The sequence below is a fragment of the Cavia porcellus genome, unplaced genomic scaffold (assembly GCF_034190915.1).
Source record: "Cavia porcellus strain 051 isolate PalLab524CR breed Dunkin Hartley unplaced genomic scaffold, mCavPor4.1 scaffold_1, whole genome shotgun sequence".
NCBI lineage: Eukaryota > Metazoa > Chordata > Mammalia > Rodentia > Caviidae > Cavia > Cavia porcellus.
The window spans coordinates 114,053,785-114,069,090 of NW_026947484.1; the positions used below are offsets into that span (position 1 = coordinate 114,053,785).

Here is a 15,306-nt window from a genome sequence, read left to right on the forward strand (position 1 = left end):
TATTCCTTTTTTTAGTTTTAAAGAGAATAAAACAAAACAAAATAAATCAAAGCACAGTAAAACAATGCAAATAACATGGAATTTCAGAAAAAGACAGCAAGAAATCAATAGTGGCTACCATAATATCTTATTTTCTTCAAAATAATTGTCATACCTTCACACACAATACGTTAATACAAATCAAAATAGTATAAAAGCAATCAAAACAAAAGAATGAGAGCCTTAACTGCTTTCAAGACCAGACACTAGGAAATCAATAAGGGCCATCATAATGTCTCTTGTTTTCTTCAAAATAATTGTCCATACTTTCATACATATTGAATACATAATTGAAAACAGACTAAAACCAATCAAAACCAAGAATAAAAGCATTATTGGACTTCAAAACAAAATGATAGGAAATCATCAATGGCTAACATGATGTCTCATTTTCTTCATATTATCACATATAATAAAATCATATTATCACACATAATAAAATCAATTCTTGTAAATACTTTAGCTGTAGTTCTAGGCATATAAGAACCTATACATGTACATTTATCTTTTCTGTATTAGAAGGAAAAACAAAACAACAAATAAGTAGCTATAAGAGCCCGAAACAGTAACAATGTAGGCTTTCAAAACAAAGTGGTAGAAACATAAAAAAAGTTTTTTTTTTTAACATACGTACCTTCAAAAGTCTTACTTGTATTACCAGATACAGTCATATAAAAATTGATCTAATCCTACAGATGTAACTGTTTTGTTCCAAGAACTAATAGAATTAGTAGTACAATCATCCTAGTAATCTTAAGTGTATATATACAAATTTGTATCTTATTTCTTTTCCTTCTTTTCTCCTTTTTACTGGGTTTTTTTTTCTCTTCGAGCATTTTCTTACCCTTTCACAATATTTGTTGAAGATTTTGTATCTTATTTACCCTTTCAGTTTCTTACACTAGGGATACAGCATGGTATTTACACATGTGAATTTGATTTATTTCACTTAGGAGTATGGTCTCAAGTCACTTCCATTTACCTATAAAAGCTTCAATGTGGTCTTTCTTTATAGCTGAGTAGTATTCCATTGTATTAAAATACCACATCTTTTTTATCCATTCCTCAGTTGATGGGCATTTGGGTTGTTTCCAAGATTTAGCTATTACAAATTGTGCTGCTATAAACATGGATGTACATATATCACTGTCTGATGTTTTCAGTTCTGGGAATATGCCCAGAAGTGGAATAGCTGGGTCAAATAGGGCCTCCAACCCCAGCTTTTTGAGAAACCTCCACACTGATTTCCATGGTGGTTGCGCCATTCTACACTCCCACCAGCAGTGCAGAACTTTTTAAGAAATAAATCCTAGAGTTGTGTGGGTCTGTTTGTCCCTCTGTGATACTTAGGAAAGCATACACAAAAACTGTTTCATTCAGGATAAAGGTGGATCCAATTTCCAATTTTCTACTTTTGCACACATGCATGCTCCTTGCTGTTCCATCATACAAAGTGAGTAAACACCTAGATTACTTCCTGGTTCCTTCAGGGAAAGGTGCTGAGACACATAGTTGGCTACTATAGTGCTAAAGTACAAATTTAAAGTAGAAAAGTAAGGGATGGGTCTGCTGGACCCAAGATTATGCTTCAAAGGTTAAGGGTGGCAAACTAATCTAGAAAAGCAAATTTTAAGGCAGCCCGACATTTCAGGCTGTGACCTGGGTATTAATGGGCAACTTTTAACCAGTTCTCCATTGAGAATCAGAAGTGAGTAACACAGTTGGGTGATTTCAGAAGTTTTGAATTTCACCAGAAATGAAGTTCCTATAGAGTTGGGCCTTGTAAAGTTGGAATAGAGGATTTCTTGGTTGCTGAAAAAAATTATTATTATTTTGTATATATATATATATATATATTGGGTTGGTTTTTTTTTTTTTTTTGTCTTTTTCCTTTTTAATCAGTACCAGGGATCAAACTCACGACTGCCTGCTTGCAAGGCAGGTGCTTATGCCGCTGAGCTAAATCCCCAGCCCCCTATTTTGTCTTTTTGAGACAGGGTTTCTATGCAGTTCAGGCTGGCCTTGAACTCACTTTGTAGCCCAGGCTGCTCTCTAACTCGCAATGATCCTCCTGCCTTAGCCTCCCGAGTGCTGAGATTACAGACATGAGCTACCACGCCCGGCTTGAAAAAAATTATTATTAAAAAGAATACAAGATTATGCTTCAAGGGTTAAGGGTGGCAAACTAGAATACAAAGGATGTTTTGAAGGTCTGCCCTGAGGATTGCTTCTCAAAGTCTTCGCTTTTCCACCCTTTAGTTTGCAAAGACCCTCTTGTACTCAAAATAGGACTTTTGGAAGATGGCTAGATTATGGGGGGCAAGATATCTAACTTGCTGTTAGAAAAATAGCATCTGGTTGGAAGAGATAGGTCACTGTAGGCATGGCCTACAAGGGTTTATCTAACCATCTCAAATCTTCCCATCTGTCTGCTTCCCTACTGCCAGGTGGTAGAGCAGCTCTCCTCAGCCATGCTCCTCTGCGATTCTGTCTTGCCTTGGAGATGGCCTGTTATGGACTGCAATTTCTACAAACTAGTAAAAATAACCCTCTCTCCTTTGAAGTAGCAGTTGTTGGATATTTTGTTCTAGCAGTAAGGAAAGTGACTGTGATAGCTGTCCTCTTAGAATGAGTTAGGTAGTATCCTCCCTACTTCTGTCTTCTGAAAGAAATTGGAGAAAATTGCTGTGATGTATTCCTCAAATGTTTGAAACAAATCACCAGTGAGCTCAGAGTGGTGGCATATATAATCTCATCTTTATGGAAGGCTGAGGCAAGAAGATCACAGTTTTAAGGCCAGCTTTTGGAATTTTGTGAGACTCCTCAAAAAGTTAAAAGGGCTAGGTTCAACGATATGTATAGAAAAAGAAAAAGAAGGAGAAGAAGAAGGGGAAGGAAAGAGGAGTGGAGAGAAGAGGAAAGGAGAGAGAAGGGGAGGGGAGAAGAGAAGAAAGGAGAGGAGAGAGGAGAGGAGAGGAGAGGAGAGGAGAGGAGAGGAGAGGAGAGGAGAGGAGAGGAGAGGAGAGGAAGAGACGAGACGAGACGAGACGAGACGAGACGAGACGAGACGAGACGAGACGAGACGAGACGAGACGAGACGAGACGAGACGAGACGAGACGAGACGAGACGAGAAATCCACAAGCTCGCCAGTATACTTCCCTAGACCTGGTACTTAATGTTTTGAAAAGCTATTACTGATTTATCCTTAGTAGATGCATGGGTGTTTAGTTTGTCTATGTCTTCTTGTGTGAGTTTTTATGCACTGTGCCTTTCAAGAAATCTGTGCATTTTACATAGATTATGAAGCCTGAATTAGAGTCGTTCATTGTCTTCCTTTATTATCCTTTTAATTTTGATGATATGTGTAGTGATATCCTTTTTCATTTCTTTTATTAGTAATTGCTGCTGTTTCTCTTTGCCTGGCTAGAGTCATTGATTTTAAAAAATTCTTTTTAAAGCCTTTGATTTTATTGATTTTTCTCCATTTCTTGTTTTTAGTTTCATTGATCTATAGTCTAATTCTTATTTTTTCCTTTTTGTCTGCTTAGTTTGGATTAAATTTGTTCTTTTTCTAATTTCCAAGATAGAAACTTAAATTATCACTATTAGATCTTTTCTCATCTCTAATATATGCATTAAATGCTACACATTTTCTTCTTAGCACTAATTTCTTTGTATTGTAGATCTTTCGATAAATTGTGTTTTTGTATATTTCAAAATCTTTTAAAATACATCTTGAGCTATTTCCTTTTTTGTATACATGTTTTGGAATTTTTCCAGGTATGCTAACTGATTTCTAGTTTAATTTCATTGTGGTCTGAGAGCAAAAATGTTTTAAGATGTGTTTTATGAACCCATATGTAGTCTGTACCAAAAAAAAACCCACTGCGGCTCTATAAATAAGTTGTACAGAACTGTACAAAAAAAAGATGCATCATAATTCTGAATGGCATGTTTTAAGTTCAAACTTTGCATCTTGGTTGTAAGTCTGAACAGCTGTTAAACAAATAGATCGTTAAATGAGGAATATTTGTATTGCTGATTGGTGATTTTCTGCTTGTCAGAACTGTCCATTTCTCACAGAGGGATGTGGAAATGCCCCACTGGAACAGCAAACTCACCTTTCTCTATGTGGTTCTATTGCTTTTTGTCTCACATAACTTACGCTTTGTTATTATACGCATACACATTATGGATTGTTTCTTCTTGGAGAACTGACCTCTTTATCATTATTTAATGACCTTTTTGTCTTTTATAATCTTCTTTGAAGTCCACTGAAATACATATAGCTACTCTTGGTTTTTTGGGGGAGGTAGTACTGGGAATTGAACTCACGACCTTGGATTTACGAGGCAGGTGTTTATGCCACTGAGCTGTGTCTTCGGCCCCTCATGCTTTTTTGATTAGTGTACAGTATATTTTTTCTTTATCTGTTTATTTCTAGTCTATGTGTGCCTTTTTAGTTAAAATAAATATCTATATAATTACTGCACATTAACTGATTATGCCACTAGAGCTCCTAAATTTATTATAGGCAACATACAGTTGGGCTTTATTTTTTAATCCATTCTGACAATTTCTTTTAGTTATCGTATTTAGACCAGTGATGTTCAATGCAATAACTGATATATCTATCATGTTTATTACAGTTTTACATTTTTGGCTTTGTTGCTTGTTTCCATTGTTGTCTTTCAGCTCTTCTTCCCTTTTGTAGTTTTGCTTGAGCATTTTATGTATTCAATTCTCTATCTGTGTGTGTGTGTGTGTGTGTATGTGTGTGTGTGAATGTGTGTGTGTGTCTTTCTCTTTTTGGTCATTTTGAGACAGGGTTTCACTATGCAGTTTAGGCTGGTGTTGAACTCACTTTGTAGTCTGCTCTGGCCTTTAATTCACAGCAATCCTCTGGCCTCAGCCTCCTGATTACTAGGGTTAAGAGATGTACCACCATGCCCAGCTTCCCCTTCTTAGCATTCCACTATATTTTTTTCTAGAATTTGCAGTGTCCATTTGCAGATATTCCATATCTACTTTTAGATAACTGTCCTGCTTCATGGGTAATGCAAGTATCTTAACAAAATATGTATCTATAACAAAATATGTGACAAAAGGTATCTATCTGATTAGCTTTACCATATCTTTTATGGACCTGTTTCTATTACTAAACTTCTGCCTTTTGTATCATTTCTGTCATTCATTTTACTTATATATAAGCATATGTACATTCTTGCATAAAATATATAGTCATTTAAGCTTAATTTATGAAGTTTTTTCTTTTTATCAGAAACAACTATACAATTTTTAAATGCATGTTTTGTGTTACTTGTTGAGAATAAATTAAATAATCTTTGCATTTCTTCACTAAAGTAGTTGGTTCTTGTTTGTTTTTTCTTTTTCCTGTTCTTAATGAGCTTGTCTGGCTAGTATTTTAATTTTGCATTGTTTTTTATTAAAGACAAGTTTATAGTTTTTCTGTGATGTTTTTGTGTGGAATACAATAGTTTCCTTTGCACTATTTCCCTTCACTTCTTGTATACTTTAGAAATTATTTATACTTTGATATATAAAGGAATTTTCCTGGGCTGCATTTGCAGTTTAGTTGTAGAGCCCTTGCCTTGTATATGGAAGGCCCAGAGTTCAATCCCCATCACTTCAAAAAACATTTGGCAGAGATTTCTTTTATATTGCCTATCCTGATAATCTATTTAGAAAAGTAAAAAAGTAAGGTTTCTGCTCTGCTAGGTTTTAGACTCTACTATGAGTCTATTTTCATAAGTAACATATTTGCAAATATTTACTCACTTCATAGAGACTGTTGAATTAGCTTGAACTATGAAATTCATTATTTCTGTGGTGAAAATTTCCATATTGACATCCTTTAAATTTCCTAGTAAATTCTGTATGTTATTAAGTGCCCTTTTCCATATCTATTTTATGTGAAAAAATCTAGATACTATACCAATTTTAAAGGAATAGACACTACATGTGTAAGAAGGATTATTATATAGATTTTATCTGGAATGCTGGTATAAACAGTTAAACAAATTTTTTTTACTATATTATACTTCAGAGCCTTTAATAGGCTCAAAAACATCCAAAGGAAACAAAATAATATTCAGTTTTTCCCAGTGTTACCTGAATAAGGAACATCTTTTCAACTTTCAAAGGACTATAATATTCCATATTTTGGACAATCTAGTTTTAACTTTTTGGTTATTTTGACGAGTCAATGCTTAAGGTCCTATTTTCTCAATTTCATACTTCCTAATTATATTATTTTCTTCTATAATTTCTATGAAAATTATTTTTAGTTGACTCCCCTATAGGAAATGACTGAAATTCATTAGCATAGGATATTTGAGTTGTTATACATCTTCAATTATTCTCAACACTGTTTCCAAATTAGCTTCCTTACATACATCTTCTACTCTCATAAGAATTATACTTTCAAATCTGAATGCAAAAATTTTCCCTGTTATTTTTTGTCAATGCTTTGCTTATCCTCCTCCGTTAACTTGCTTGCATGGAATACAGCTTTTCCTAGTTCACAAGTTTGACTCAAATTTAGGGAGCTTTCCAACCCTTTCATATCCTTTTATATATTTTCTGGTACCTTGCCAAAATTCTCAACATTGTTGGACATGACGGCTAATGCTTGTAATCCCAGCACTTGGGAGGCAGAGTCAGGAGACCTGCTGTGAATTCAAGGCTAGTGTGGGTTATATCGTGAGTTCAAGAATAGACTAAACTACATTGTAAGACTTTACCTCAAAAAAAAGATCTCTCATTTCTCTGAACATAGTAAGCATAGCTATTTTAAGATATGTATCTGATTAGCTTTATCATATGGATTAAGGACCTGTTTCTATTACTTATTATTTCTGATGATTTTCTTTCATCTTCCATGTAATCTTATCTCTTTGTGTGTTTTTTATAATTGTGTTAGAATTTGTATTTGAAAAATTGTAGAAATAACCAAGGCCTACAATAATGTTACATTCTCCTTCAGAATCCTTAATTCTGTAAGAGAATTAAACCCCTGATTCTCTATTTTCCAGGTAAAACACAGAATTTGAATTTCAAATACTAAATGATATATCCTTATACCAAAAAGTACATTATTATTTGTACTTCAAGTGCAAGTGTGCATTCTGTATTTTTATTTGCTAAATATGGCAACCCAAGCCTAAATTGCTTATTATATGTGATGAATTACTTCCTATACATGCAGAATGGCAGTAGTTATAGAATTGAGAAGATAGTCACTTAAATCCTTTTCTTTTTTCTGTAATTCAACAGACCTGATTATGAGGACCTAATTCCTAAAGTTTGCTCTAGGGAGTCCTGCTAGATGCTTAGAATACTAGTAATTTACTACCACCTTAATACAATTTCAGGGATTGAAATGGCTTGAAGCTGAACTACATTCCCTGTGAGAGCTGCTCTACTTTTGTCAGAAACTCTATTTACCCTCTCTTTTGCCTCTTCCTGAATTGGCAAATGCCCTCAGGGAAGGAATGGCCTAAATGCTAAGATCAGATCTTTGTATTTCTATATAGATTTTAGCCTTACGTGTTTTTTTTTATCCTGCTAGCTCTATGATGCATTGAAGCAGATTTTCTTTTCATTTTTGTAAAAAATTGTCCATCCAATCTTTCAAGAGGAAAGTTGGCCTAAGTTACTAAATCTGCCATTGGTGGAAACAGAGTATGATTTTGAAACCATAGACAAAAAACCATTGTTGAACTCTAGATCAGGACCTAAGTAACACAAAATACTCTCATTATAATAGAAAGAAAATATGTATTTTATGTTCACTTCTGATTATGAGTTTAAAATATACATGTTCAGGAAAAAATAAAATTAGTCTGCTTAAGGGATTTTAATCTACTTGTAACTAACAAGTTTGAGTTTTAACCACTTAGGAAATATTATTAACCACTTAAACTTTGTGTCTTAGGTAATGTGATCAATTGCTTGGCTAGAATAGTAAATTAAGTGAACTTTTGAAATGGTTAGTTTTAATTTTTAAGTTTTATTTTTTGAGATGTTAGTTTTTAAACCAGAAAGTAACTAATCTAAACAAATGAATTGCAAAATTATTTGTCTCTTGTGTATTGTGTGTCTGGCTCATTGTGGTTATAGCCACCATCTGAGAAACACAACTCATCTTGTACTTGTTCACTAGCGCATGTCAGAATCGCTTCCAAAGTGGTTATTTTTAAAAGTTTGCATTTGCCCTCATTCTCTTAGTTTGGTTGTTTAGTACTGTTAATTTCTGTCCTCAGATAACGTAGCTTTAGTATACCAACTTATTTCCAAACCTACAGACTAAATTTTTTTGCTCTCCTTTTAAAATTTTTTTCTCCATTAGAGATTTTCTCTTTTGAAGATCAAATCTTTAAGTGGTATAGTTATAAAATAAGCTATGAAATTTCTTTTAATTTTTTCAGTGTCTGAAATAAAGATTGTTGTTATCATCTCTTATGTTTGTATTTCTGAAATTCTTTTAAAGAATTATGAAATTGCAGCTGCTCTGGAAAATCAAAGCCATAAAGTTCGATATTCAGATTCAGTGGAAAATGGATCAATTATATTTTCTGTTTCTGGTACAGTATATTTGCTAACTGCCTTTGTTTAAATTTCTTATAGAGATATGAAGACAAATAATTTTAATAATTTTTGCAATTCAGTTATTTTATAACTTAAGATGTTATCTTTTGAGAGAGATAAATGTGTTAAAGTTCACTGCTGCTGTAAAAACAGTACATTTGCCCAATTAAAGAAAATACAGCATTCCTTTTTAAGTTAAAACTATTAAAATAAAATGGAACCAGTGGAGATGGGGAAAATTAGCTTTGGAACTAAGATGAAAACAGAAAAAGCCACTTTCTCAACAATCAAAGATATTAGCTAGGAATGATAATGCACCCCTGTAATCTGAGCACTGAAGAAAACTAAAGCATGAGGATGGCAATGTCAGGTCCTCTCTGGGCAACTGAGCAAGACTGTCTTAATAAATAAATAAATAAATAAATAAATAAATAAATAGGCATGGGGTATAGGTCAGCAGTAGAGTGCCCCTGTGTTCAATCTTGAAATACTTCACACACAAAAAAGTATGTTATAAAATATTAACTATATTGAGTACCCCAAATCACATCATTGACCAAAATTTATAGACAAAAATGTACACATGAATTGTTTTTCACAATTTTGTATGAGTTTACTGACTAGATACAAATACTGACTTAAAGAACTATCAGTCAACAAATAAATTTTTCTGAAATCCTAAAACTATGAGTTATGAGCAAAGCACAGGAATTAGATTAGGGTAGGAGAAAACTGAGGCAATGGGAAGAGGGCAGTTCTTCCTGTGGTTAGGAAATAATAGGATAAAAATGTTGTTATGGTCTAGAATCTCCTCCCAAAGCCTCATGTATTCAGAGGTAGAGTATGGAAGGTGATCGGATTATGGGGGTGCTTTAGTCATCAGTGGAGTCATTCACTAATGTGTTCAGTAGCTGAGTACATACTGTTAAGAGTTAGGACCTGATTAGTGCCAGTTCAGTAAGGTGTGACCGGAAAGGATAGTTCTCCTTCCCTGGCTCTGTTTTTCAATGCTTCCTGGGCACAAGGAAGTGAGCAACTTTCCTTCACCTGACCCTTCTACCATGCCCTTTCTAACTTAAAACCAGCAGCTTATGGCTGAATTCTCTAAAACAAAACAAAACAAAACGACAAAAAAAAAAAAAAAAAAAAAAAAACTATGAACCAAAATACACCTCTCCCTTTTAAAATTATGGATGTCAGATATTCTGTCCCAGTGACAAGTGACTAAGGCAGAAGTAGAGGTAAAGCAGTTTAATGGCTGCAAATAGAGTTCTACTGTGGCAGAGATTTTGGGAGATAAATGCTTTCAAAACTTCTTTGAAATACACCTCATCTGAAAATGGTCCAGCCTCAAAGCTCATCCTTTCTGGTTTAACAGAGTCCTCCAGGGGAAATTAAATCATCTTTGGTGACCTACTATATATTTTGGCTGCTTTATATTTTTCATTATTTGACCCTTCTGAAAAGCTAACAGTTCTTATCCCCATGTTATAGAGGGAGCTTGGATTTTATTGATTTTTGTTTGCAAAATTGCTATGTATGAAAAACTGACTTAAACATTCACCTTTCTAGGAGTTGCATTTTTATTGATGGATGCTAAAGAATGCATTATGTCAGCCAAAGAACTATTTGTAACCAAAATTGAGAAGTTTCTTAATATTCACCAAAATAGTTTTTTGGTTCTGTTTGCTGCTCTTTATGGGCATGAAGAATGGAAACTGATATTCAGGATTCAGCAAAGGTATGGAAAAATACAACTACAAACATTTTTATTATACTGTGTTATATTTACTTCAGTTCTTCATGCAGGTAGTTTTGTTTTGCTAGATTAATTTTATAATGTCAACTTGCCATATTTAATAACAATTAGGACAAATAGCTTTTGTATGATTTAGGGTGGTCAGAGTTCATGCTGCTTTTTCCTGCAAGACCAAAAGTAAAGCTCTGGCTGTAAAGCTACCTCTACGACATAAGGCAGGGCATGAATGAACACACACATAGTAAACAACAGAGTTGTCTCTTCTTTATACCTTTTTAAGAGAAAAAAATGTCAGTTAAGGTATATAGTCTGTGTAACCTAGGATTTTACTTTTTCAGATTCCTGGGGAGTAAATTACGGATACTTCCAGTACACAACACAGCAAATGCTGTCAATCTTATGTGCACTATAGCTAAGGTAAATCACTGAGGGGAAAACATACATGATATGTTTTCAAGTGTTTGGTTTCAGACTGCACACCCTCTTGAGCAGGAATGACAAACACTCTGTTTCTGTTCATCTCAGAGAGGTTGCTTTTTCACATATACAATCTTTCGCAATCCTGAACTCAACCTCTCAATTTACTTTTGGTAACCACTATCCATTTATGAATCACTTTGGACCACAAGAGTATTTGAGCATATATACATTGTGTTGAGCCCATAGGTTACTTATCTCTTCCTTTGAATTCTGAGGAGAGAACTGGTCAGATGGCACTCATGATGGTCTGGGTGCAAACATGTTTTTAAATGAAATGTTTTTATTAGCTATCTTTTCATGCTTGTCTTCCTCTATAAAATGTGCCTAGACTCCTCCTAACTCCTCTTGGCAGAATTAGGTCTTCCTTATTCTTACACTTGGAACATAGCCCCATTAAAGTAATTATTGTACTATTCATTTTGGCTTATATGTTTGAAATTCCTTCAAGAGACAGATCAGGTGCTTGTTACTTTAACAACTTGTATACTGTCTATTTTTTAGTGCAAAGGTGATCATGAGATATTTGCTGAATGAATTTAAAGTTAGATTTACTTTTTTATGATCCTGAAAAAAAGACTATGTAATAATGCTGCACATTTATATCTTCTTGCAGACTACCTCTAAACCATATATGGATAGCATCTGCTACAGAATGATAACAACTAAAGCTTATATTATAGAACAAAGTCCTGTTTGGAAAACACTTCAAAAGATAAAGCTGATTGGTGGTTCAATTAATCCAAATTAGAGAACTAGTTACAAATTTTCTTTTGGAAGAACAGAAAAATAATCAGACTTGTTAAGTTATAATATTTACTTTAAAGATGTTTATATTAACTTAAAATAACATGGATTCAATTAAAGGCTATTTTATTTCTGATGACTGATTTTCCTTTTATAATGTTCAAAAATTAGCAGATGTAAATTATAAAACTCAGTTTCTTGATACAAATTAAGCTGGATGGACAAATAAGAACAAATAAAATACAGAATTTTCTAATTAGCTCCCTGTATAAAAGGAAACACACAAACAAACACACACACACACACACACACACACGCAATTTAAGGTTTTCCACAGGGCAGCCTTTAATCTAAAGCTAATATTAGCAGGTACTTTCATATTAACTGCTAGAGAGGTTGTAAAAGGACTTTATTCCATAAGACTGTTTTTGAGGCACATGAAGGGAAGCCAAGTGAGGCACATCACTTTTATAGTGGTGTGATATCTAAACTGACACTAGGATTTCTAAACTGTTACACAGCACTTAAGCAGAAAGTGTATCCGTCTCTTTATAAATTCACAACTTTATTGATGAGTAAAGCCTTTCAACTCCATTTATGAAATACAAAATATTAATTTGTATCAAATTTTCAAATGTAGTATTTTTACCTTTTTAAAACCATAATCTATGACCCATAATGTATTTCTATACAATTTGACTACTGAAAAGGGTACATTAACTTTTCTAGTGATATCTCTTTTGCAGAAAAAAATTTATACAGGTACTAAATAAAGCATAATGGAAAACAGTGTTTTATCAATTTTTATTTAGGAAGGAAAACTTTTACTTTATTCCAACATTTTACATTCAGAGGTAGACTTTGTTTTTATTTCAATGAGTTCTTCTACTCGAGCTAGAACACTTTCAATCAAATCAAATGTGAAAAGAGCTGAATGTAGGACCTGTAATGCCAAGAAAAAACAGTATTATTAATGCTGCCTTTAAAAGAAGACATAGAAAAGACTAGCCAGATATAGCTTAAGAAAATACCAGATCACCTTAAGCTGCATTTCAGGAGGCATATTAGGAATCTCTTCTCTGCCTACAGTTACAGAACAAAGGTCCTTAGACTTCTGGACTGCTGTCAGAGAAGAAAAATCACATCAAACTCATCCATTAAAACAACTCTCAGATTTTAATAATACATATAATTTAATAGTATAAGTTACTTCCATCATTTAGTAACTTAAATGTTTTAGTTATTTGTATGAATTAACAAATCTTATTTAAATGCTCAGGAAATAATTAAATCAAAATATAAGCAAATACTAGATTCTGCAATGCATGAACTAATTCTTTTGTAGATAAGAACATTTTTATATTAAATATAGCCCTTTAAAAAAGATAAGATTTTTAATAATGCCTATAAAAATATCACCAAAGATATATGGAAAAGATCACATTATTATAGCAGAATTGCTGACTTAAAATAAGTCTGCATTAAGATTCTTTTTAATAATTTGTATAGATTTATTTAAGGATAAAACAAGAGTGGACCTGGCAATACAAAAGAAAGTGTAATGGCACAAAAGGAAAATGCTTATAACACAACTATATTCTTTTTTTGTTTTTGGTACCGGGGATTTAACTCACAACCTTGAGCTTGCCAGGCAGGCGCTTATGCCACTGAGCTAAATCCCTGGCCCATATAACTACATTCTTAAAAAAATTTTTTTTCACTTCGGGAGATTGTACCCAAGGCCGTGCACATATTAGACAAGTGCTCCACCCACAAACCATTTATATTTTGGGACAGGTTCTAAGTTGTTTAGACTGGCCTTGAACTTGTGATTCTTCTGCCTTAACTTCCCATACAACTACATTCTTAATCAGAATTTAAAACTTTGAAACATTATGTTTCAGTTTGGTGTAAATCTTTATTAACCCCATTTCAGTGTTAATTGGCTTAGAGATCTGCTAAGAATCAGTTTAATTATAGTGAAATGATTTAGCCCTTGTGGTTCTTCATTTGGCATAAATAATGCTTGTCTGGCATAAACTGAACATGAATTAAAGTGTTCTTTATCTTGAATGTAACAGTTCCAAAATCTGAGTAATTTTAGACATAACTAAAAAGAAAATTGCATATTACCAACCTTGGTTATTTTCTTGTCTATTTTTAATTTCTGCTTCATAATGTGCTTTTGACATATTAAGTCCTGTATGAAGTGGCTTTAAGAAATTATTTTCAATCTTTCCAAGTTCCGTCCACAATCCAGTCTGTCAGAAGAATTAATGAAAGAATTAGTTGTTTCAGTACATACTGATAGCCTACCATTATTCATGCATAGAGAGTAAAGAGACAGAATGAATGAAACACTATCCTTGCTTTTCAAGACAGTTTACTTTTAGTATATCTAGTTGAGTATCAAGCAAAACAAAAATACCAATTAAAAGAAAATGTACTTGGGGCACTGGATAGTTCCTCATTTTGAAATCTGTAACATACATCCTTGAGGAAATTATTTGATGATAATCCACACATTTTGAAACATTTCTCTTTCCCTATATACAATGACTGTACCTTAAATAGGCCTTCAATTCTGAACTTGTTTTTATGGCACTGGGAATCAAACTAGGAGCCTCACCCTTGCCCTGTAGGTGCTGTGCTGCTGGCCCTCTAGACTTTTCTGTATCATTACCATGCTTACTTCCATATGATTGGCTCTTTCCTAGTAGGAAATTTACTATACAATACTAATTTGAACTTCCCTTGTGACCAATGAATGTTAAGGGAGACTTTGCTTAGGGAAGCTTATTCTGTTACATTATTTCATTTCAATGTTTTCATTTCAAAATCATTTCCTCCTACAGTACTAAAGAAGGGATGTAATGAAATCTTAATTTAATTAAAAAATTTTAAAAGGAAAGAAAACAGGAAGAAAATCTACTAGGATTAAGTTTCTAGGTACTCTCACTGGAAAATGTCTTGGGTAAAAAAACATAATTATCCTTAACTGTAACAACAAAACAGATAAAAAGCAGCCAGATTTCCCTTTTATTTTTTATTGGTGTGTATTAATGATACAGCTTGAGATTCATGTGCTATACTGGTATATACATATAACAGTTTTAATTATTTTCATCTTGTTATCCCTTTTTGCTCTCTCTTCTGTGCTTCCCCTAATCCCATGCTCCATATCTATAAGACTATGTTCTAGTTTCCTGTTTTCTTGCCTTTGTTATTTTATTGCTTACATAAGGAGAAGCATTCCATTTTTAACTTTGAGATTGGCTTTTTATTTACAAAATAACCTTGCAAAATATCTATCACTTGTAATATAAAGGAGCTTCTATAACCTGAAGCATTCACCTCTACAGATACTACTCAAGGGATAAATTTTATTTATTTTCTGTGGTGCTAGAGTTTGAACCTAGGTCCTTGCACGTGGTAGGCAAGTACTCCACCACTGAATCACCTCCAGCCAGGACATGTTTTAATATTGGTGAAAAATAAAATGTACACATTTATGGCATATGTGTATGTGCATATGCAAGATATTTGTAGTTTTCTTCCTAGATGAACAAAATGTATGAATACATTACACAATTTAGTTTCAAAATTTTCTGATGTTTACTTGTGGATTTATAATTTCATTGTTTCCCTTGACTGTTTTTGCTGAACATTTTAT

At 33.3% G+C, this 15,306-nt stretch overlaps 2 protein-coding genes across 3 annotated transcripts in view; one reads left to right on the top strand and one right to left on the bottom strand.

The window, feature by feature from the left end:
- Window positions 1–11,749, top strand: part of CUNH1orf146 (chromosome unknown C1orf146 homolog) — a 35,188-nt gene extending 23,439 nt beyond the window's left edge. The window contains exons 2-5 of the mRNA XM_063254219.1: window positions 8,553–8,646; window positions 10,223–10,391; window positions 10,748–10,826; window positions 11,503–11,749. Of these exons, the coding sequence (XP_063110289.1) occupies window positions 8,553–8,646; window positions 10,223–10,391; window positions 10,748–10,826; window positions 11,503–11,637 (477 nt within the window). The 3' untranslated portion in view covers window positions 11,638–11,749. The remainder of the gene's footprint in view (window positions 1–8,552; window positions 8,647–10,222; window positions 10,392–10,747; window positions 10,827–11,502) is intronic.
- A 669-nt stretch (window positions 11,750–12,418) lies between these two features.
- The window catches only part of Glmn (glomulin, FKBP associated protein), a 28,538-nt gene continuing 25,650 nt past the window's right edge, over window positions 12,419–15,306 (bottom strand). The window contains exons 17-19 of one of the 2 annotated variants that reach the window (XM_063254218.1): window positions 13,771–13,894; window positions 12,673–12,752; window positions 12,419–12,576 (exon numbers count right to left, since the gene is read on the bottom strand). In XM_063254218.1, the coding sequence (XP_063110288.1) occupies window positions 12,463–12,576; window positions 12,673–12,752; window positions 13,771–13,894 (318 nt within the window). In that variant the 3' untranslated portion in view covers window positions 12,419–12,462. Of the gene's footprint in view, window positions 12,577–12,672; window positions 12,756–13,770; window positions 13,895–15,306 lie in introns of both variants that reach the window. The other variant, XM_063254216.1, reaches the window with a different exon arrangement.